Source organism: Apteryx rowi, unplaced genomic scaffold (assembly GCF_003343035.1).
Source record: "Apteryx rowi isolate R43461 unplaced genomic scaffold, aptRow1 scaffold_41, whole genome shotgun sequence".
NCBI classification, from domain to species: domain Eukaryota; kingdom Metazoa; phylum Chordata; class Aves; order Apterygiformes; family Apterygidae; genus Apteryx; species Apteryx rowi.
The window spans coordinates 3425675-3450424 of NW_020450621.1; the positions used below are offsets into that span (position 1 = coordinate 3425675).

The 24750-nt window shown below is 41.9% G+C and overlaps 1 protein-coding gene across 1 annotated transcript in view; it reads right to left on the bottom strand.

Moving 5' to 3' along the window:
• The window catches only part of DNAH9 (dynein axonemal heavy chain 9), a 215022-nt gene that overhangs the window by 23535 nt on the left and 166737 nt on the right, over positions 1–24750 (bottom strand). The window contains exons 62-64 of the mRNA XM_026075736.1: positions 21082–21230; positions 19126–19253; positions 535–762 (exon numbers count right to left, since the gene is read on the bottom strand). Coding sequence (XP_025931521.1) covers positions 535–762; positions 19126–19253; positions 21082–21230 — 505 coding nt within the window. The remainder of the gene's footprint in view (positions 1–534; positions 763–19125; positions 19254–21081; positions 21231–24750) is intronic.

The window sequence follows — 24750 nt, forward strand, 5'->3', positions numbered from 1 at the left end:
TGAACACCAGACCCCAGTTAAACAGATGGGCAAGAAGGCAAGCCTTAATCCTGTTCTGTTCTCCATATCTTTGGGAGTTAAATGTAATATGCCAGTGTCCAACCCAAACAGCAGTGACACAAACACAGAAATCAAGTCACAACATGCTAAAAGTCTCCCAAATGCTGCACTCAGAAGTTCGATTCCTTAACAAAACAACCCTTTTTAATGATCATAAACTGATGAGTAAAGCCCTAAGCCAGGCACAGGTCAGGTATCCCGTGACATCCTGGAGGAATGAAGCCGTTCAGGATTATCTGAGTCCTCCCTTGGGAACACCAGAGCTTGGAAAGAGGAAAGAGGGCTGGGCCCAGTTCCTGGAGAAGAGAGGAAGGGTTGATGGAGCTGGAGGTATATGATGTAAAGGGATTCATACATTATCTGCCTGGGAGTGTCATCGTCCATACACATCACACTGCATACATGGATCCAGCGGCAAGACAATCTGTCAGCCTGTCCAGTGATGCTAGCACTGAACCCCGCTAGCGCTCATACCTGGTTGAAGTTGTCAAGGGCTTTGTGCAGGTTGGCATGCATCCCAGTTGGGGCCTCATTAGTGATTTTGATGGAGTTCTCCAGGATTCCCTGGGGAATGATGTGGCTGTCGGGTGAGGGTGCCGGCTCTGCACTAATGAAAACGCGGAAATCCTGGTGGCTTCCCTCACTATGTTGCTCGAGCTTCTTCTCCAGAGAACTCAGCCACTTGGCCACCAAGTGGATGTTCTGGTAGGGACAAAGAGGACAATGCTTCATCAGTCACCCCCATTTACACCTGCACTGAGCAGGCACCAAATTCATCACACAAATAAACAAATGGCACCATCAAGCCTAAAGAAATTGATACTTCCCCTGATAGTCCTTCCGTGTAACTCACAGCCCCAAATATGCTGGCACATCAAGTAAGTTTTAAAATTCAAAATAACCAAAATAAATAACCAGAAATTAGGGAAGCAGTTCTTGGATTGTTTGTGTTCTTGGGTCTGATAATCTTCTTTTTGTTACAGTAACGTATAGCTGATGATATAACATTATTTTCCCAGATTTGGCAAGCTCAAGTGAAAATGTTTGTTCATTTTTAACAGAATAATGGTGAGGACCCTCAATATCAGTAAGTGACAGATAGTGAGGAAAAAAGTCAAGCAGGTAGTTTTACAAAGACTCCTTAACATAAAATATTTGCTTATTCATGCAACTAATTAGATATATCTGTCAGAATTATACAGATATGGTGAAGTGGATGAAGACTTGCCTCAATTTCTCAGCTACAGTCCTATATAGTGTTGTAGTCTCTGGGCAAGATGACAGCTTTTTTTAGTTTAGGAACAGAGCAGGTAACACACAGCAGGGATTCATGGGCTAAAACCACTCTGATTTAAAAGTTAGTTGTGTAATCCAAGCCGGCTGTGTTAACAGGCACTCTGAAAGGTTATTTATCCGTTTCAAAGACAGGACAAGGAACTTGCTAAACTTAAATTAAAAGGAGCCGCCAAAAAGATAAACTGCTTGCAGGTGGCAAGGAAATTACATAAAGGAATCATATTAGAGGCTTAGAATAAATGTATATCACCTATAAAAAGGACCAGAAAGGCACTCTTGTTGCTAAATAGCAGATTAATGGAGATTATTAGGAGTAAAATGACATTTTTCAAAAAGTGGAAACTGTATCCAAATGAGAAAAATAGAAAACAGTATAAAATCCAGGCATGGTAACACCAAAAAAGATTTTAAGAACAATCTTCTAAAGACCATAAAAACTGACAATAAAACCTACTCCAGAAGCCAGAAACCTACCAGAGAGCCTATAAAACTAAAAGATGATCAAGATGTACAGGGAGTGCCCAAGAAAGGGAAGGCCATAACAAAGCACTTCACTATTTGCATGGATATTAACTGTAGAGCTTGGGAAGGGTCTCACATTACAGCTCTTTTTACAAGGGCAGATTCACAGAATTGCTAAGGTTGGAGGCAGTTTGGGAGATGACCTAGTTCAACCCCCTTACTCAAGCAGGGTCACTTAGAGCAGGTTGTTCAGGACCGGGTCCAATCAGGTTTTGAACATCTCCAAGGATGGAGACTCCACAACCTCTTCCAGTGTTTGACCGCYCTCACAGTAAAAAAGCTTTTTCTTATGTTTGAATGGAATTTCCTGTATTTCAGCTTGTGCCAATTGCCTCTTATCCTGTCACTGGGCACCACTGAGAAGAGTTTGGCTCCGTCTCCTTTACTTCCCCCCATGATGAATTTATACACATTGATAAACCACTCTGAGTCTCCTCTTTTTCAGGATAAACAATCCCGGCTTTCTCAGTCTCTCTCCATATGACAGATGCTCCAATCCCTTAACCATCAGAAAGATTCTCTTAGATTGAAGCAGCAGATGAACCGTTTTTAGGACGAATTGATAAACTAACCAGATGGTATCTACCCTAAAGAAACTCAGACATGGAAGCGCTGAATTACTGCTTGCTATGTACTAGGCAAACTGGTGGAAACTGTAATAAGCAACTGAATTAACGCACAAGCAGTGTGAATTAGAGTAAACTAGGAATCTAAAATTCTCTCTCCAGTTTGGATTAACAGGTGGACATCCAAATCTGAGCTTGTTACCATAAACTCCCTTTACAGTTACTGGAAAGGAACAGGCATCTCCAGAAGGCAGCTCACCAGGCCTATTTTAGGCAAAATGCTGTAATGTGGTATTGCCTCCCCAGGGTCAGTGTTTCTCAGTGTTTGGAGCTTACTCAGAATGAGATGTTTAACTTTCAGATGGCAATATTTCTAAGTAAATATTTGATGAAATGGGAAGGAACCAGCACGGCTTTACCCAAGGGAAGTTGCTTTAGCCAAGGGAAATCTTGCCTTGCAAGTCTGCTGGAGTTTTAGAAAGAGTCAGTGAGGACGTGGACAAGGGTAATGCTTTTCATGCTGTGGACTTCGATTTGCAAAATGTTTTGACAAGTTCTGTCCTGAAAACTTAAATAACCTAAACCCTAGCAGGTAAGAGGGAAGGTCTCACAGGCTAACAACTGGTTAAAAGACAGGAAATACAGGGTGAAAAGCTACTATTGGAGTTTGAGCTGTTCATCATATTCAAAATTTACTTGAAAAAGCAAATGATTAGAGAGCTGACAAAATTACTACTAATACAAAGTAATTCCAGGTAGTAAAAATAAAATCTGCAGAAGTATCCCACCATTCTAGGTGACTAGCTATGAAATGACAGAAAAAAATTCAGTGTTGATAGATGCAAAGTAATGCATACAGATAAACAATTCTAACTATATATATAAACAATGATGGGTACAGAATTAGCTACTACCACTCATGGAAGAGATCTTGGAGGCCTTGCGGTTACTCTCTGCAAACAACTATGCAATACTTAGCAATGTTAAAGCAATCAAATGTCAGCAAAGGAACAGAGAATAAAACTGGAAACATTTTTATGCCACTCCATAAATACGTAGCATGCCTTCATCTTGAATACAATATTCAGTTCTCATTTATCCCTCTCAAAAAGGCCATAGCTTCCATACAAGAAAACACTAAATAGACATGAACTTGCCAATTTGGAGGGAGGAGATCAGGGGAGGAGACAGTGAAAGAAGAACAAGAATGTAGGGAAATCAAATGATAAGATCAAACTGCAAGTTTAGAATGAATAAGTGGAAGTACATTTTCATAAGATGCGTAATTAAACTGTGGAACTGTGTCTCAGGGTTTTGTGGAAGATGAGAGAATCATAGAATGAAGCTGAGCTTAGATCCACTATGAGAAACACCATGGCGTGTTTGCCCTGTTTATATACTCTTTCCCTCAGCATGTGGATCTGCCTTCTTACAGACACGGTTTTGGGCTAGACAGCTTTTTGGTCCACCCCAGCACAATGCTTTTATAGACTTGTATCATACAGGAATGTCAAGTGAGTTCCCTTACGAGAACACAGAAACTGCCTTTCTAGCTTTTATGCTGGAGGTTTTGAGTATCTCTCATGAGCTGTGGAGAGGTCACAGCCAGGACTGGAGAAGATGAACGGCTGCAGAAAAGGAAGGGCTGAGGTACTTTAGGCAGGAGTTGGGACAGAGCGGCTCCTGCTTTCAGAGACTATAGCGAATATTTGCAAACACTGAAGGGATGCGTCAGCATTCAGAAACGGCACATGAGGCAGGAAGGACCAGACAGTGATGCATCTATCCAGAGGTGCTGGAGTACCTCGGGAGAGAAGACACTGAGAACTCAGTCATGTCCAGAAACAGTGCCCTGCTGTGCACTAATGACTGTCCTTCCACACTCACCACATCCTTACAAAGTCCTGGGTGCAGTGCCACCTCTCAGTTTTGTATATGATCTTGTTAAAGATCAGCATTTACATTTGGTGTCTCAACCATACTTTTTTTTCAACCTAGGTATATATGTAATTACCACGGTGAATGCTGACTCCTGATAGTGACTGCAGTGTATGTAGACTTGACTTCTGGCTCCACAGCTACAACCATCCAGCCTCTACAACCCGCTCAACTAGTGGGCAGGCTTACCTGAGAGTAATTTCCTTCTCGAGTATCACAAGGTAAAAGTCTGTTATTGGTTATATTGGCACAACTTTGATACAACTCTGTTGACTAACAGTTGCTTTAGGCCTCTGGATCTGTATTGATTTTCAAAGGTATTTATATTCCTACAGGTATAAAGGACTGTGTGGAATCCATCAGACCAAATAGATACGTCTGAGAACAGATGTCTGCAGCTGAACTAGTCATCCCATCTCTCCTGAGAGTCATGGAGAAGGTGGGGCAAAGCAGACGTCTGCAAAAAATCAGATAAGTCACTCCTYGAAAGTGCCCATCTCTCCACTTTGCCTAGAAAAGGAGGCTGTGATGACTGCATCGCATAGGTGTTAAAGTTCCCCATTCAGTGGTGCTTTCAGAAACAACCTAGTAAGGGAGATACATTGCTCTCACTGGTTTCAGAAACATCAGAAAATAACAGAGCAAGTGTGCAGCTGCATTTTCAAGACTAACACCTTTTAAATATGTGTACTTATCTACTTCCAAATTTGTTTTACCTTCTATGGAATTGGTTACAAAGTGCACCAAGAACTCAGGAAAAGCCCCTATGCCTCCTTGTCAAAGACCTCCACATTTCAGATGTAAGTACCATCTTCTCTGTAGCTTGGTAACCAATTTTGCCCTCTTACGCACGCATTTTATCGGGCTAGCTTTATGCCCAAGAACAAATAAATTCCTAGGGGAGTCCTGCCTGAGGTCAAGCATCAGTCTATGAGGGGAAAGCCGTTTCAGAAACATGAGAAAAGAGAGTAAGTGTTGGGGGAGGACATGGACACCTTGCACCCTGCAGCCCTGTTGCCTCAGATCTGATTCACATGACCGGGAACAACATTTCTTGTTTAGAACYTCATAAACTCAGTCTCCTTCCCTGAAAGGATTTGGGATGTGTTTATATCAAATGGAGCGTGGAGTGTTTCGGGGTAGACGAGTAGGAGACACCCAAACCAAAGAATCCTGTTATGAACGGATCATGTTCTGGGGGGAAGTGGGAAGAGTCATTCTGTTGTAAACTATAACTGTGGGAAGAGCAACGGACAGAATGAAATTATAGCTGACTGTTAATGCACCAGTGTTTGCTTGATGCATTCAGGATTTCAAGAGACAAGGTAACCCCCAGGGTGCAGGCAATCAACTCACTCAAAAAGCACTAGTCTGATAATAAAACAGGAGTGGACAGAAACATATAACCAAAATGTTTCAAACAGCCAAAGAGATTTAGTGGCTGAGGGGAACATCTCAACGGAACAGCAAAAGAAAAATGGTGCATTAAATATCACTTTAATCATAGACTATGTACCTGACCATAAGTAATTTCATCTTTAATTGGTATTTTCTTCCTACAGCTGCTTTTAGGGTTTTAGATGGCTGAAAAATAATTGCTTTAACTTGTGCTGATATGACATCAATGTTCACTATTTGTCAGCATCACTGCCTTCTAACAGTCAACTCAGGGAATATTTCTAATCTAAAGATAATCAAGTGCATTTATATATTATCCTTTTGTGATAGAAGGGAAGGAAAATAAGAATATATGCAGTGAAGTACAGGTTGACACTAAGAATTCATGGCTTGATCAAATGACATGTCTGCAAAAAACAGACATAAATAAGCGTAAGGCTCAGACAAGGTAAATTTTATATTAAAAGGACCGAGCTGCTGAGAAGAGGATTCATAGGTTTTAAGAAAGCTTTGCAAATTAATTCTCAGCAGTCAGATAACACAACTTGACAGAATATGACTAATGACAACATATGTGGTCACAATAATTGAATGTTATTTCAATTATCAATAACGACATAACACAGACAATGCTACATTAACACAAATCACATCTGAGCTACGTGTCGATTGAATAACCACCTCCTTTTATTTGTTTTAAGCCTGCCTGCCGCTGATCTCATGGCATGCCTTTAGTTCTTCTACGTGAGAAAGAGGGGATAAACAAGCCCTGTTCACCTTTCTGTGACTCCAGGCTTCACACACTCCCAAGACTCTCTGCCTAAACCACACTGTAGAGTTTATGTTGCACCAGTTTTACATCCTTTTCATTCCATAAGACCCTCCACCTGGGAGAGAGGAAGATAATTCATTGCTTTATTATGTTTTTCTGAGCCAGATTTTGAAATCTGTGAAAGAGCTGTTGAATAAGGGCATCTAGGTAGACACACAAGCAGGTGGAAAAAGACAATTCCCTAACGCCTCTGCTTTTTTACAGCTCTTGTCTTAGTCCAGGCTGTGGGCAGACACAGACAACGATCTCAAATTTACAGGTACGTTACCTTATTTTATGAATGGAAAGATAAAGCGGCCGGATCCATGCAGGTGGGGGCTACACCCTGACAAAATCAAAGAGCTGAAAGGAGGGTAAAAATGAAAGCTAAAAAATATTGCCAGGCACACTGAGGGTTACCACAGTATCTTGCTCTGTGTTATTTCTCCACTTTGCATCGTGGAGTACAAGTGGGAGAGAGCAGGCTACCGGAGGATGAGGGTCTGCGGGAATGGCAGGGTTAGGGTGCATATGCAGGAACATGGGAGCGCCAGAGGTTTTGTCTGGGAATTCACTTCCAAGCCTCTCTGTGCTTTTGTACTTCACAAGGTAGAACATATATCACAGGACACAAGTGTCGCTATGGAAACCATCAGAAATAGCACCACATATAAACCAGCACACACGCCACAACGCATTCCCTTTGCTGATAGCAACTGGAGACCCTTCACTTCCCGGAGAGTGGCTTTCCTCCACACTTATCCCAAGTCACCTCCTACAGCAACGGCAATTAGTTGGTTTTACAAAGTCTCAGTCTGTTATGAGATCCTCTCAGAAAATAACAACTGATTATACAGTAAATCTGAGAGCCAGGCTGGACAGTCCAGAGAGAGCTGCTACACTCTAAACTCACTATATCACAAAGGGGTGTAAAAAAGGACAGGAGGGACATTGTAAGGAGTCTGTTCCCTCGGCCATGCCTACTCTCAAATGCAGCGTAAGGTTTTATCGCATGAGAAGATGCCACAAGCACTCGGCAATGGCTCGGCTCCATCCTTCCTCAGCCAGCCCTATGATCATGTGAATACTACCACAGGCAACTCTAAATGCATAAGAGATCTAAGTGCATAAGCAAGGATAAACCCTCAACTTCAAAACTACCACCAACACTTACTCATACGTTTATGAGGTCAAGCTATTTCCAAGCAACAAGCTGGCCTGGAACTACCTTGGTGCGAGAGAGGCAATCCCAGAGCTCTAGAAGCACCAGAAACATTTTTCTTCATCTTTAGCATGTGTTTTTGCCTAACTAAAATTTCTGATTGAGCGACACTCTGCCAGTTTACCAAAGGTGCCCTACATGGCAGGCAGCGAGGCACACATCACATTCACACCTTTGTGAGGTGCTTGGAATTTTAGCAGTGGTTCCCTAAGGCTCCTTCAACCCTCAGTCCATGGGTCACAGCAGATAGGGAAGAACACATGCCTGGTCCCTCCAGAATCAGCACTATCTGAGCACTTCCTGAAGCCCTTAACCTTTACTGAGCCCCTTCACCCACAGCCAGTGGAGAGGATTACAGCACCTAAGAATGAGTTCAGTTAATTTGCTGCCCTTTGGTCTCACCTCTGAACATGCTGTCTGACCACTCCTCATGTCACTGGGTCCTATGAAGTTCCCCACCATCTTACTTGGCCTGAGCCAAACTAAATAGCTATATGTCATCTGCAAACAGYGTCACTTCTCTGTTCATCATCTTAGCCACAGTGTTAGTAAAATATATGCAATTAAGAATATGATGGCACCACTCTTAGCTTTTTTTCTGCAATCAGAACTATCCATTTATTCCCATTCTTTTCAGAATGTGTCTCACCTGCAATTTATGGTGTGATTTCATGAATGTATGGACACAGAAGCAGTCCTGATCTAGCTATATATGTACTGACAACACTGAGTCAAGCTAGTAGAGATATGAGAGGAGGCTACACACCTAACTAAGCATGCAGGATCTTGGCTGGCCCTGTACCAGTGCAGTACTGTAAGCATCCGATTGTTTTTAACAGCAATTTTTGGAAGGAAGCATAATTTATTTTGCATGTTCTTTTAGCACAGACATGCCTGAATGTTGATGAAAGTAAATGAAGTATGCCAGGGACAATTACAGGGGAAATTGGCTCAGAACAGCTTCATTCTACACTATTGACCTGTTTTACCCTTCAAAACCCTCTGGGTCATATCCAAGGTGTCTATTGGGAGTGATCCTTGGCCTATACTCAGTCCTGAACTGCCAAGGAGCAAGCCAGTCACCTTGGTCCAAAACCAGGATCAAGACCTGTGTTGACAATGAGACAGGACAGATAGTCGAAGTCCAGCACAAGGAATGTCTCCTGGCACCGTTTAACTGACAAGTACAGACATTGCCTCCAGATGATGACAGGAGGGAACACTTCAGGTACAAAGACAAATAAAAGAAGAGAGTAAGTGGGGAATGATCAGGTGAATGGAGCATGATGGAAGGTCTAAAGAGAGGCTAGTAGAACCTAGGAGAGATGAAGGACCAGCTAGACTCAGCAGTCCATGGTCAGACTGGAGAGGACATTCAGGGAAGAGATGGAGGCAAATCTTTGCCTCCTCTGAAGAGATGCACTGAAACTATTTCTACAATGGAAGCTGCCAGATTGGGTCCCTGTTTGACTTCTGTCAAGAATGTATTTCTTCCTTCTGATCAAATCTGGCAGCAGAAGAATGGGGGATCACATGGATGCACTTCTATCGAGACAGAACCTGGCACAATTTAAGGCCTGGGAAGGCATTTGAGTTTGCCCTTATCTCTCCTCCCACTTTTCCAGTGCTTCAGCCTCTGCTTAAAACGTACAGTCCAGAGTTCAGATCTGAATCTCAAACCAAGTTCAGCCATTAGTGGCATGTGAGACTGCAGGGATTTGCCAGGCCAGAGAGCAAGAGAAGGTGAAATGAACAGCAAAAGACAATTGCTTTGATTAATCTCAAGAAATGGAGGAAAATAAACTTTATTTCCAAGAAGACTCCTACTACAGTGGTGTTTCAACCCACCATAAGTTCTGCAGCTCTTAAGACAGAGGTTCCCACTGTAGTTTTATCACTCAACTGGACCTGCAGTAGTTGCAAAGGCATTGGAAGTCCAACAGGAACTTAATTCCATCCCAGATCCAAAGTTGGATTAACTGCTGGTCTGTAAGTGGATTTGCCATTTGAAAAGCTTAGGAATGGCTTTTGGAACACGAGCATCAATGAAAACTGCTGTCTGATATTCAATACCTTTCTCCATCAGAGTTTCTGTCCAAAAATCATGAACCAAAAGCTAGAGATGGAGAGGGTACTTTTTGTTTCACATGCCCCTTGGAATGAAAAGATACTGTGTCTGGAAGGAAAGGTATTTTCTTCTTTACTGAAGCAGACACTTAGTGCCAAATCTGTGTGTGCACCTACCTAGCAAGGACAATGAATCTCATAGAGTACAACATATGTCTTTTGCTTGTGGGCAAGACTGGTTGTGAAGTACATGAAAAAGGCTCCAGTGTGTTTAAGATGCAGTAAGTGCTCCACAAACATCTAGATTTCATATGGTTTTGGTCTAGGAGCTCAGTGTTATTCAATTTAGTATATGAAACTGGCTCAGTGAAGCAGCAACCTATGAGAATCGAAAGATGCTCAAGAATTAAATTAACTTCCTCATGAAGTGAGGGAAGTGACATTTTGGCTAATGGATGAAGACTACAATTAAATTGGGAAGATCTAATGTCTGAACTCTTCTCTGCATCAGTTCATCCAGATCTACAGCTGTAAAGATGTAAACAGCTTTCACTTTTTCTGCCCTTAGGCTGATGAACACTGTTTGGAGATTGTGATGGTCAAAGTGCTAGCAAAAAGCTTCAGAGCATGGACAGCGAGGGAAACACAGCAGACAGTTTATGCTGTCATGTAGCTCAGTACTCCTTCTATGCAAGGATCTTTTCTCCCTACACAAGGGAGACTGCATGCATCAGAGAAGCTAACTTTGTGACTGCTTTGCAATGGGGAGGTGAAAGAGCACAAAATCACTGAATCACTGAGGTTGCAAGGGACCTCTGGAGATCACCTAGTCCAACTCTTGTGCTCAAACCAGTGTCAATGACAGCAGGTTGCTCAAGACTCTGTCCAATTGGATCTTGAATACCTCCAAGGAGGTAGACTCCATAACCTCTCTAGGCAACYTCTTCCAGTGTTCAACCACCTGCACAGTAAACAAGTGTTTCTCATGTTTAAATGGAATTTCCTGTATTTCAATTTGTGCCCATTTTCTTTTGTCCTATTACTGGACACCACTGAAAAGAGTTTGGCTCCAACTCCTTTACTTCCTCTCAGCRTATATTTATACACATTGATAAACCACTCTGAGCCTTCTCTTCTTCAGGCTAAATAATACCAGCTCTCAGTCTCTCCTGTTATGATAGATATCCCACTCCCTTAATCATCTTCGTGGCCCTTCGCTGGACTCACTCCTTCCCCTCTACTCAGYACTGTGTGAGATCACATCTGGAGTCCAGTGTTGAGTAGAGGGGAAGGATGTCCTCCCTCGACCTGCAGACAATACTCTTCTTAATGCAAACCAGGAAACTCTTGGTCTTCTTTGCTGCAGGGTGCACTGCTGGTTCATGTCAAACTTGCTGTCCACCTGGACTCCCAGATCCTTTTCTGCAAAGAAAGAAGGCCACATCTACTTTTTCTTCCTGATCCTGTGGTCTGTAGCACACACTCACCACAAAGTCACCAGTGTTGGTCTGCCCCCTAATCCTAACCTATATGCTCTCAACTGGCTCATCGTCTGTCCCAGGCAGAGCTCCATGCATTCCTGCTGCTCTTTCACATAAATGGCTTCTCTCCCTCCTTGCCTTCCCAGCCTGYCCTTCCTAAAGAGCCTGTATCCATCCATCACGGCATGCCAGTCATGTGACCTATCCCACTACGTCTCTGTGATCCCAATGASATCATGTCCTGCAACTGCATGCAGACCTCAAATTCTTCAGTGAAGCTAGATATGACACCTACCAAGGCAAATAGGAAGGTGTGAGAGGACATGCTGTCCAGATGGATACCCTAGGCAAGATATTTTTCTCTCCAAGCTTCAGGTGTCAAAATGTTCAGTGTTTATGCAATCAGCTGGTCACCTTGGCCTCCAGAACAGAAGATCCTTCAGCAAGGATCCTTCCTACCTAGGACAGGTGTGTGAAAGGCAGGTGATAYGATTCATTCTCTAGGTGCCCACAATTACTGACAGGAACCCAGCTTACAACATACATTTATCTTTTAAACAGCATTTATTCTGCCCCCACCTTGTCTAATGTTTGCATTATCTATTTTCATTCATTTATAGAAGCACACACTATGATGTTAAGTGCCTACAAAACCAGGACAGCAGGGAAGATAGGAAATAAGACATTTAACAACCATACCAAGACTCCACCCATAAAGTAATTAAACRCCATCCTAAAAACAGTTAGGGCTTTGCCACCACAACTCTTGGGGAGGCTGTTCCCGAACTTTACTCCTCAGGCATCCAGCTTTCCACTTCCAGCCCATACCTGCTGTTTATGCGGCAGTATTGTCTTCTACCTTAAGAAGCCTTTTTTCCCTTTGCTATTATTCCTGAGTACATGACCTTGTATTCTGCGCTATTAAATTTCATCCCATTTCTACTACTGCAGCCTTATAGGCTTCTGCAGTCTTCCAATATCACATTTCAATCTTCCTCTGTATCAATGACACCTCTCCTAATAATGTGTCAGTGCTAAGCCAATAGCACATACACAGTTTTTAGAGCCAAGCTCATTTCTTAAGACTGGCCTCATGACTGTTATTCAGGAATTCTACAAGCAATATTGACCTTCTGTAGCTTCCCTAATACATTCCTGTGCGGCACTGTCTCTATGGCTTTACTACAGTCCACATGAATTAGAGCTGCTGTATTTCCTCTAAAACTTCAGTTACCTTCACAATGGAACGTATCTGTTAAGTGGCATGATCTATCTTTAGCAAATTCCTATTATGTTTAATCTCTTTGCCTTCATGTCTTTACTTATTTTGTTCTTCAAAGTTTGTTCTGAAACTTTGTGTACTATTGAATTTACACTAATTAGTTTACTCCAATGCTTTTTCCCTGTTTTAAATACAGGTGCTAAAGAATACTGTTATTCTCTAGTCAGATGGCACCCCTTGATTCGACAGATTCATTACAAAGGCTTGCAATGAACTTGCACTTTCTTTTACCAGTACTTTAATATTCTGCGATACAGATTATCTGGCTCTTTGAGTTGAGCACATTATGCTCTTTGATCTGATTTTCCTTCTACTTTTAATAAATCTTGTTTTCAAGAAAAAGTATGTTTGTGTGTGTGTTTTGAACAGCCAKCCCTCAAGGACAGCAAGTCTTTCAGCTTTTGAGGAGAGCTGGCATCAAGACTCTCACAGCCAAAATATTCCAGGCAGGGACTGGAGAGTCGCAACAAGCAATTTAGGGAAGATGCTGTTACAGGAATGGCACAGGCCTGTCTGCTTGGCAGCAGGGCCTATCCTCCACCCAGTTGCACCATGAAAGGTGAGAGATTACTCAACTGTGCAGAGTTTTTACAAAAGGTGGAAAGATCTTCACACTAGGAAGCCTCCTTACAAAATCAGCTGCAGAGGGCAGAGCCGTGCTGGATCTTCAGTCTATCTCCTAATGGTGATACCTGGCTGCTCCCTACCTCCAAGGCTACAAAACATGTCACAAGTGATGACCTGACAAYTATCTCTACATCTCTTTTAAAATTGAATTGTACTCCTTCAAATGAATGGAAAGCTATGGAGAGAAGGGTGGTGCCTGGAGTGTGTGTGCAATTTCATGCGCGTGCAACACAACACCAAGGTCCTACAGCACTGTGTGCTATCCTGTCCTAGGATAATGCCTTAGTTTGGACCACTTTTCTATCGATCCATTCCCAAAGAGACAGCTGGGTAGGTGGAAAATACAGAGGAACCAACAGGAGGCCCAAAATGGAAAGCTCCATCAGACCATGCTGCAGAGCTTAGATGCTGGAACCACAAGGCAGGTATGAAATAGTTGGGATCTTCACATTGCATGCTTCTATCAGGCAGTCACACTGCCGTAGCTGCTGGGCACCCCTCACATATTTCAGGGAAATTTAAGAGAGAGAACAAGCTAAATAAATATTCAGTCCAACTGCCAATTCTTTTCCTGCTTGAATGTGCCTTTTGTGTGATCCCCAGGACCTCCAGGGCTCCGCACTTAAACTGGTAAGAGATCCCCCTCCTAAGAATGCTCATACTGTGGCTCTGTGCATCCATCTCACTGAAAAGTGCCTGTGTAAACCAACAGGATGGGAAGTGCTTTTTATTCATTGTCAGAACCTTACAAATTCCCTTACAGTTTCCCTTACAAATGAGATACCTGAAACCTTTGTGAAAAGAGCTAGTTTCCATCAGCCAAATGCTTCCATGCAACTCCAACTCACATCTTGAAAAGAAAGCAAGCTCCTTTTTGCTCAGGGCAGAAGGAATACATATCATTTGGAAACTCTTGAAAAGGAAACCTGTTTTCTCATTTAATGACCCYCAGACTATCCCACAGCTTGTGACAYCACGGAACCTGCATTTCTCCAAACCTTATCAAAGAGAATCCAAAAAACCTGTTTAAAATTTCTTCTGATTTGAGAGAAACATTAAGGGGTATGTGTGTGTGTGTGTGTGGGGGGGGGGAATGGGATACTAATATGTGCATTTATTCGCATTTGTATTTTTTCTGATGTTTTCCATGAATTTTCAGGGTGCCAAAGGAGGGGGGATCCTATATTTGAAAAAGACTGATATAAAAGCAACTTCCCACTCTTATTTTATATCTCCATTTCTTTCTCAGGGAAATGAAGACCATTTGAAGAGCAGCCCTTCATGTGTGRTATAATCAGAGACTGATCTTTTGCAGGCTACTGCCTGCTGGAGACTAGCAGAGAGCTASGGCACAAGCAGACCACAGTAAAACTGGTCAAGAGGTTTTTGACAGATCTTTTCTTAGACAGAAGATGTCAATCCATCAAAGCTGAAACCTACATGCCAAGGGCTGGCTTATGTGACCACCTTGTTTCTGTTTCCATTTTCTTTTCTTTAAGACATTCTGAAATGGTCAAACGCTCTGCACTGATATTTGCAGCATAAAGAAAATCCTGCCGTTCCCTCTCCCAGAACCTTTTTACCGAGAAGCGGGAGGTAATGAGAGCAAAAGTAAATATAAAGCTAAAAAAAGTAAAAAATAAAAAAGCAACAAAATGCAACAAACATTCTGACTGCTGCAGAAGAAGGCAACTGGTCATGTAGCAGCTGTGATTCCTGGAGATGTTCTGTGCAGCTGAGTTTCATTCACAGGACTTAAGCATTTTCAKGAGTGGGGTCTGTTGGCAACTCCATGCGCTCCTCAGGTTCCCCGGCACACCTAAGCCCTCCCAGCTAGCTGGTACAGATGTGACTGCTGCCGTCCAGTCTGAATACAGGTTTAAAAACTGTTCTCACAGCTTCAATACCAGCTTTTTCTGCAGCTTCTCTCTTGTAATGATCAATCAATGTGTAAACCAGGTATTGTGTAGCAGCTTCACAGACTCTATGATTAAGTCTGTAAGGAGACATGTTGCCAGGGTCACCGGTTGAAAAAGTCCCGGTTTGACCTGCTGGTGATCTGTAAGCCATACTACAGCCACCCACTATGCATTTTGACAGTCTCTCAGCTAACACACTTTCTCCTTAAATCTTCTACTTAAGACTGTAGACAGTGTAGTTGCAAAAAAAGGGGTTGTCTAAATCACAGGGCCTAAATTCTCCTGCCRATGAAAAAGATCTTGAAAAAAATGTGATTTTGTGTTCATGCAAAAATCTAAATGAATAAAAACAAATCTAAAGGTTTCTTCAGACTTCAAGGTGTAGTTTCATTGTCCATTCCAGTACAATTATCCATTGTTCATTTCATTATCCTACCTCCTCAGCAGACCCCTCTCCATCAATTATACGAATACTTCAAATTGCATTTGACAAATGATGTTGGAAGCTCAATACCAAGTGGTTAGAGGGTGTCCCTGTCTAAGGTGAAGGTACCAGATGTAAATCCCATGCCCTTCTTAGGCATCTCCATGCCCTTCTTAGGGCCATAAAAATCCATTTTAAACACCTCCAAATCTATGAACTATTTCTAAGGAGACCCAGACATTAAATGACATTAAATAGATTTGGATGGAGCTTAAAGATCACCCTCAACTCTTCAAGGTTGACAGACAATTCAGAAAAGAACAGCCGCTGGGCTTTACTATGGTTCTTCTCTGTGGCTCTTGTGTAACACATTCTCCTTCAGCCAAGTGCACTTTTGCCATGGAGGGGTTCCTATTTTGTAGATGGATCTTCTATATTTGTAGAGAATAATTTTTATCCATGGTCTTTATTCTTTCATGATCTGCGTCATCAAATAGTACAAGTGTAGGCACTGTTTTCACAAGGGACTGGAGCCCAAAGAAGCTGAAGAATCAAGGCATGTGATAATGCTGATGCTAGAGAAGCAAGAACCTACACTGGTCACACTCTGCCAGAGTGAGCCTCATCTTTCCCTAAGAATGAGTGACCGGGTGTTTTCTGCTCTTCTGTCTTGTAAAATGATTAACTCATGACAATCTCGATTTTCAGTGTGAGACGACAAAACTTTCAAGTTCCCTGGGGAGATATAGAAGCTACTTTCCTGAACTTGCCTCCTACRGTGTTGGTTTCTTTTCAGACGGGAACACTGGGAGGTCAACACATTTCAGAAGGAACCAGTCATAGAACAGTCCCTTCCTGACACAAAGACAGTGATCTTGCTTACATAATGCAATAAGGACTTCCTAACTGTTTCCATATTCCTTAACAACTGATTCCCACAAACCTAATTCTCCAACCCGTTATCATACAAAGTGCTTGATTGTCATTATTTCTGGTTCCAAGCAAGGGCCAGTAATAAACTACATGCATAAAAGCCATTTAGGTAATCATATAAAGAGTTTATCTAGGAGAAAGGGCGTAGGGGTTGATATAAGATAGCAAATTCAGTGGACAGAAGGGGAGTTCTACTTTATGTGAGCCAAGGAGTTGTTAAGTGGCTAGAAAAACACAGAACTGATACCTGATCCTAACAGCTGTTTTTCTGTCTGCTCAAAAACAAATGGAAAGCCTGGGTATAACGGTTCTATAGGTGAGATACAGCCTCCAAATAATAATTTAAATTAACCTGAGTAAATTACACTGGAGTGCCTGTTGAGATCTGCTCTGTCCTCTCTTTTATAATTAATGCAATGATTCACAAATTCTGGGACACTTGTGTATACTGAGTTGTCTGTGTCATTCCAGGTCCTGGGTAACTGATCTAGAAACACCCTTGAACCTGCCCGATTTTGCCAAATGAACCTCCACGTGACAAATACTCGCTATGATTCATCTATGACTGCAATGACAGAAGACTCCTGTGTGAGACTCTTACCCATTAACTCCTCCTGCGATGAGTTTGGATACCGATTTTAGCAATATCTGGAGCAGTCAGTGTTTCAAGCTTGTGAAAATGGTTTGTCTAATTTGTTTAAAAAAAAGGGGGGGGGGCCAGAGGATGATATCATTAGCACCTCATGCCTGACTGAGGCTGGTCTCTCTCATTTTATATTAAGCTTCAGTAAGAGTGGCCTTTGGAAAGATATGGGAMCATGAGATGAGATAGAATGAGGTAGGGTCTTGAGTCGGCTTGGCCAATTTGGGTGACAGTTATGATCCACTGCTTTGTTGTCATTCCACGTGCACAACAGAGAAACCAAATGCAGAAACTGGACTGACAGAAATGGAACTGCCTGCCTCAAACATCCCGTTTGATGTTTCCCAGACTATCTGGAGGGTGAAGTGCTACCGGAGCACAAAACTAGCTCCCTGTGGGACCCTAACTGCCCGTATTGCTCAGAAGGTCTACCATTGTAAAAACAAAGGCAGAAAGAGCTATGATCTCTCTTTTGAAACACAGTCTGGTCTATACTGTTTTCTTCTAAACCATGCACAACATAGATCCAGAATATTTATTTGTACAAAGTTTTATCAGTTTTGTGACTACAGCAGAGAAAATCCTAGACTACTAACTGACTGTAATGAGTCCCAATACTAGCATCTGGCAGCCACTGCTGTGACCACTGAGTTTACCCCTGTGCCATTTGCATCAAAAACTGCCAGCAGCCAGCTGAATTAAACTCAGCTCTAAGCTCACTGGGGAACCAGCCTGTTCTGTTCCAGCGGAGATAGTCACACTTGGTAGGTGTTGCCAGAAAACTAGCTACATCAACTATCAAAATCATTCTTTCATATAAATCTCATTTTTGCAGCTCTTCTGATTAAACCCTTCAGTGTCCACTGAGATATCTTACTGATTGCTTTGACTACTAGAGAAGATGTTAATGGATGACATAAAAATACTTTTATTTCACATTACTCATCTGTACTGAAGCAACAGACATGGAAGCTGATGTTACTTACAGATCCTTTACAGGTACTAACACCCATTATAGGAAGAACACCTTTGCTTTGCATTACTAAATAGAGAAGATAGAGGCTGCGTATTTTCTTCTTCACCATCTCAAAGGCAAATGCCAGTATTGCAGCTACCTGTTTTAAGAGTTCTTGAAAAGCTTAGAAGTTTTCTACCTTCGATGGAGCTTGCAACAACAGTAAGAAGAAAGAACACAATAGCAATGCCATTTAATTTAAATACAAAATCAGGCCCTGACTAGGCTCAGATCAGGACTGCAAGCACTGTCTTAATCTAATTCATAAGCAAACAACTCAGTGATAGTAAATGCCTATAAAACCCAAATCAAGGAAATCAGAGGGATTCTCAGAGACCTGTAATTAGAGCTGTCATCAGTGACTGCAAATAAGGAAACTAAGGCACTCACTGAATAAGTAACTCCAGAGAGCACTTGACAAGAAAAGAGTTCCCCTCATACTTTGAAAGACTTGGAAACATTTTGCCAAGTTATGAGAGCATCACACATTTACATTTTGGGATGCGCCACCATAAAAGAATCAGCACCACTGTAGATAGCTTCTGAATACCCTATAGCATCAGGCACATTCTCAGTCACTTATTTAAATACTTAACAAAATTTTAGTGGTAGAAAGAACAAAGCCCTTTATTTATTCTCAGAGCAGATAAAAGCACAGGCAGGTGCAGAACAACCTTCCCTCAGAGGACTCCCTACAACTGTATAGGTACAGAGAGCTCTAAGAGCAAGAAAACCAAGAAGACTGAGTCTTAGAAAAGTGGTAGATGGCGGCAATAGACAGTTAGAAAGTGTTGATGTTGAACATGCAGATAACACATTGTCCCATCTCCCATGAGAAAAGAATGATATCCTGCCCTCACTAATTTGATCAGCATCAAGTAACCTGGGAGAATTACAGCACTGTTTCCAAAGACACCGTACCTGAAGGATAACCCAGTGACCCTCCTTCGCAGCCAGATCTAGAGCTTGTTCTGCAACTACCTCTTGACCTTGTCCAAGGGAAACATTGTGGAAATTCCTGTTGTTAAATGTATAACCAAGTTTCTTGCCTAAAAGAAAAGAGAAAAACATTCAGCACTTTTTACCTGGAATCGCATGCAGCACAGCTGAGCTCACACAGCAGCAGCAAGGCAGAGTTCAGCCTTATCAAAAATCCTCTCAGAAGAGCTATCACACCTCTTATCATAGTTATCTTGCTGGCTCGAACAGGAGAGGGAACTGTGCAAGCACACAGTCTCCCCCCTCTCGGCAGTGGGGGACACTGTGTTTGCTGGAAGATCTTCACCACGTTGCAGAGGGAGAGGACTAGGAGAGGACTAGGAGAGGGCTGCATCTGGAAGAAGTTATCTTCCATTTGCAAGAAATATCTAGTCAGACTTGCACTTTAGTAAAACCTAATGAAGGGCATAGAAAATACTGAATAATGAATTGGCACCATACTCCAGCAAGGTAGGCTTAAGGCCGGTGCAGCTGTAATGAAGCGATGGCTTCATTTCATTCGATTTTTGCACTTTTACTGGTTGTAACTTTTCTGGCTGGCTAAAACCAAGTGCTCAACTGCACAAGTTTTTACAATTTCAGTTAAATGAATCATGGTTAGATATTAGTGTTTCACTTCCTGTACAAGRAAATAACACAGCGAGAGCCAGGATCACCAACTCGGCTCCAAAGGGAACCCAGGAATGTGACACAACTCTCCTCAGGGTCCATTAAATCCCACTTCCCTCCAGTTCACAACAATGAGACCTGATATCAGGGCAGGAAGAGCATAAAACACAACCCAAACACAGGAACTGACAGCACATGAGAGCACAGCTGAAGAACGGCTGTCTGTCACGGGGCTGAGGCTGCACAAGGTTCGAACATCTCTGAAAGCTGTTTKTGTCAATGCGGAAAAGGACTGACTCTACAATTATCTTAGGATGACCTAGAAGGTGCACCATGGAGAGAAGGAGAAATCCACAGCTCAGCAAAGAAGTGTTCAGCCACCATTCCCCTGAACGATGGCTTAGTTCAGCCTGGTTCCTCTGCTGGGGCTGCCAACCCTGCTGAGCACAACAGTGATCCGCAGCAGCCCTAAAGCAGCACCCAAAGACTTTTGGCCCCTCTGCTACAGAGGGATGCAGGCCCCTCTGCTGCACACAGTCTTGTAAGAACTGACTGCAGCGACCTCGGTTTGGCAGTGGTACAGTCAGAAGGTGTAATGGGGACACCTTATTTCCTGACCTACTGCAACTGCCACGTTCAGGCTGAAAAAAGTAATTCTTCCACAGTGGAGCTGAGAATCAGAGCAAAATTCTGCATGTTGGCAGCTTTAGAGACCAGGTACTGACAACAGTAATTGGTGCACCATGGAAAACACTGGCTTCTCAAATAAGGCCTCCTTCGTGAAGCCCCTGTGGCTTTGAAGCCACCTGACTGTACTACATCTGACTGTCCACACCATAAACAACCCAGGAAGGATGGCACTAAAAACTGGAAAGTCTGCATCTAACCAGCAGAGTGTTACAGAGAGTTGTTGTTTATTTTTATCTGACAGCATATTAGATACCTCTGATGTAAATTATAGGTTGTGTACAAGACCAACTCAGAAAGCATGGCAGTGTGAACCACACTGGGAATCTGGGCAATGCAGAAAAGAGAGAAGTTTGAGTTAAACTTTAGATGAAAATCCAAAACCCTTAAAGGAAAAAAGAAAAGAAAAAAAAACAGTATGAAACAATAATATCTTCTCACAATTATCTTTTTTTACCAGATTACTCCATTATCTAYAGAGACATTAGGGGGAAAAAAAAAAAGCAGGAACGTCATGCTAAGATAATTATACAGAAGATAAAAAGCAGTACTGTGGTATGCCTAGAGACATGATTTATTTACCTTGTTTCTCCACATCCTTCAATGGGTCGACCCCTGGGGACAGTATAAAAAACATTGGGGTTGCAGGTCCCGATTCCTCAAAGGATRTTGCAAAATCCAGGGATCTCCCTATTACATATTTACTGCCAAGCTTTTCTTCCACAAAATCTCTGTGAGAAATAATAATAATTTTGCCAGTCTATTATTGTTCAGAAAAGACAGATTCCCCCACAAACAATCAGTTCATTAGCTTTGATTTTGCTGATTCAAACAAATGAGAAACCTTGAAAAATGGGCCCGATCTGCAGGCTGGACTTCAGGAACTATCAATCAGTAGCAGTGGTCGGCACTTTCTACAGGTGTAAAAGGACATGCGGCATGCTAATATCTGACGAATAACAGAAAGTGAGAAGGGAAGAGACTGATACCTACCAGCTCTACACTGTGCTCAGAGGTTCAGTACAAACACTGACTTCTTTCTGACAAAGATAACTCAGGAGAGGAGAAATAGTTAATTTAATGTATAGAAAACCGGAGTGTACTTTGTAATTCATACAGCCTTTGACAGGAAACAGTCTTCTTTTAAATTTATCACCAAAAGCCACAAAAAGTCTGGATGTTTTACAAAATGACTTTGTTCTGGAAAGATAAAAGGAAAGAGCTCTAAGAATATCTAGTGCGTTTAGTTCAGCCTTTGCATGAGAGTCACAAGGAAAAATACAAATGAGTGAACAGTAAAAATTTCAGCTCTACAGTAGCTGTCTGAATAGAATACAGTGTATGGAGAACTTCCAGGCTGAATTTCCCTGGGGTGAGCTTACCAAAATCATTGGTTTAGAAAAAAGGATACAGTGAACATTGATTCAAAGGTAGGAACATTATATTCAAATCCCAGGAAGGAGCAGTTGCTTTTCTAGCAAAGACGCATGATTCAGGTCTTTTGAAAAACTCAGTACCAGAGGGAAGAAAAACATCGGCCAGTTTTTAACTGGTGGACGATATTGGAACACCACAGAAAAATTCCCTCTAAGAGAGCTGAGAGTCTGCTTCAAGGAGTACTGAAAGGCAGCAGAAATAGAAATGCCCACAGGACTGAAGCAGAAAATGCTTTCACTTTATTTGGTACTTCTTTCAAGTATGGATTTTTCTGTTCTGGGTCAAGATTTGCTAAAGAGCTGCTGGAAAGCTTCAGTCCACAAAATTTATGAAAGTCCACCAGATAGGATGTCACAACATTCTTGTTCTGCATCAAGTCTTGGCTCCATGAAATGATGTCTGCCAGATTCAGAAACAGAAGTAACCTGACTTGGGGACTTGGAAATGGACCATGAGTGCACGAAAGGACTGGAAAAGTGCCTGATCTGTATCTTTCAAATCAAGTGCTCAAAGGGGTGGTCCATAGTACATGTAGAAGGATTTAAGAAATGGTGTCAAAAGAAAGGGCAAAATGCCTTATGAGACAAATAAATGGGTTACAGCTCTTCCATGTTTATATGTAGCTAAGGCTGCCTAAGATCCATTATCTCAAGAGTCCATATAAACATCATAACCATGGTTGGAGGTGTCAGCTACCAGAGTCCTCAGTCCTTCAGCATTGTTTCAAAGGTCTGTCTCTCAGGGCAGAAATACCAAAGCTTTTGGAAGAACTTCACCAAGGTCATGTTATACCCTGCTAGCTGATGGACTGAGCTTACCTCATCATGCATATGGAAGCAGGGAAATACAAGGTGTTGCAGGAAGTCCCTTCCTGATATTCTTTGATAAGACTGAACTACGAAATAAGTATTTACAATGGAAAATCCTTCTTGAGGAAGTTATGCTTCTTGTTGATGGTAGTAGAGCACTGCCCTTACATAAACTCTAGGGAGTGAGTCAGAGTGTTTTTTCCTGATGGCTCCTTAGGCCTAGGGAATAAAACAGCCTGTGCTGCTTTGGGGATCTGCTTACAAACATAACTTCCAAGACAGGGAAATGTAAAAAGTCTGCCCATGAGTGGGGGGAAGATGGTGTCTATGCCATTTTAGACACCAAAGAGCATACTAAAGCATCTGCATGGAGCTAGCACATACGACATGGGACACACAGGAGACTTGCACCCTTCTAAACAGCAGCTGGAGATGAGGTAGGGATACTCTAAGGCATCAAAAATGCCCCTAGTCACCTATGTTTAGGCTACTGTATCACTCCTTGACTCCTTAAATGCACTCAAACACTTGTTCAACACACTTGGAGAGGTAGGACAGTTAGGAACATACTTCTAGTGAAGTCCATCAATCATCAATAAGGTATTTAATGGGAGCAGATTTAACTGATACACAAAAGGAAGAGATCTGCGAGTTGAGAATCGCAAAACAACTTGTGGAATCCAAGGACCCTACAGAAACTATCCAAAACTCGATGAATTTGTTAAGACACACATGATCTTGAAAGATCACTGGCTAAATGAGTGATGCTGAAGCTGAAGTCAAGAGGTCAGAGTGTGCAGCTCCACAGTGCTCTACAGGATCTTCCGCTCTTCGTATAGTCAGACAAAACAATTTGGAAGGTGCTTAGGAAAACTCCATGGCAGATGACTATTAGACTTCTGCTGGGGGCTATCAGTATTAGACTGTATTAGGCTCCATCCAAAGACCTCTTTCCTGTCATACTAGTACTAGAGTACTAGATTTACTGACTTGAAAAGGACAGATGAAAGGGCTTTGGCGTTTTTCACAGAAGTATCTCATAGGAACAGTAAATTTCTTGACTAAAGGAACAGTATGTGTTATAGCCAGACTGCCAGCTGAAAAAAGGTTTCACAAGTAAGATACTTTCAGGGAGGAACCAGGGAGTCAAAGGCATTTTTACTGTCATTGTTACCACTAATAATTTCAAGTTTGCTTTTGGGACGTGGCATTTCCCTACATAAAAGCTCTTCTGAATTTTTGGGCCTCATTTCTGGCTATGTTGAACTTCAAGAAGGATTTTAGTCACAAACATTTACAAACAAAGTCTTGGGGAAGGAACTGTGAACTGTTACTATTTGCACACATTTATGTTCTAACCTACTTCTAGAGAAGAAACAAAAAACCCAGTATTTAAATGTTCTTGTGCTAACAAAAAAGCTTGACACGCCCAGACCCTAAAAATATCTAAATAATCTTCTGAACTTGGATTTTCTTACCTTTTTATAAAAGGGAAAGGAATTGAAACTTTATGTTCTAGTTATTTTTGAGCTATAGGAGTACTTTGATTGAAAGGAATGGATTAAACTTGTTTAAATGAAAGATGCACTTGCAGAAACACACAAGATAATTTTTCTCAAACTAAATAACAACAGGAAAAACAATTTTTTCAGCTGAGAGAACACATGGAGAATTGAGCCCCAAAAGAGTAACTAATGAAAAAGTAGTTGGTTTAGAATGATATTATGATAAATTATTGTATTTAACTTAATAAAATCTAAACACACTGTCTATAATAAGACTTCATTCAAAATATTAGTTGCATTTTTTTGTGCATTTTAAAAAATAAACAGAAATCTAGATCATAGACTGAGTAGTACAATCTGCTATACACACACCTATACACACACATGCCAGATGGTGGAGCAATATAAACTATTTGAGAGGCAGTGGCATGAAAGGCATAGCGGAAATGCCAGGTCGTAGAATACTAGGGCAGAGAGGAACAAAAAAAAAAAAAAAAAAA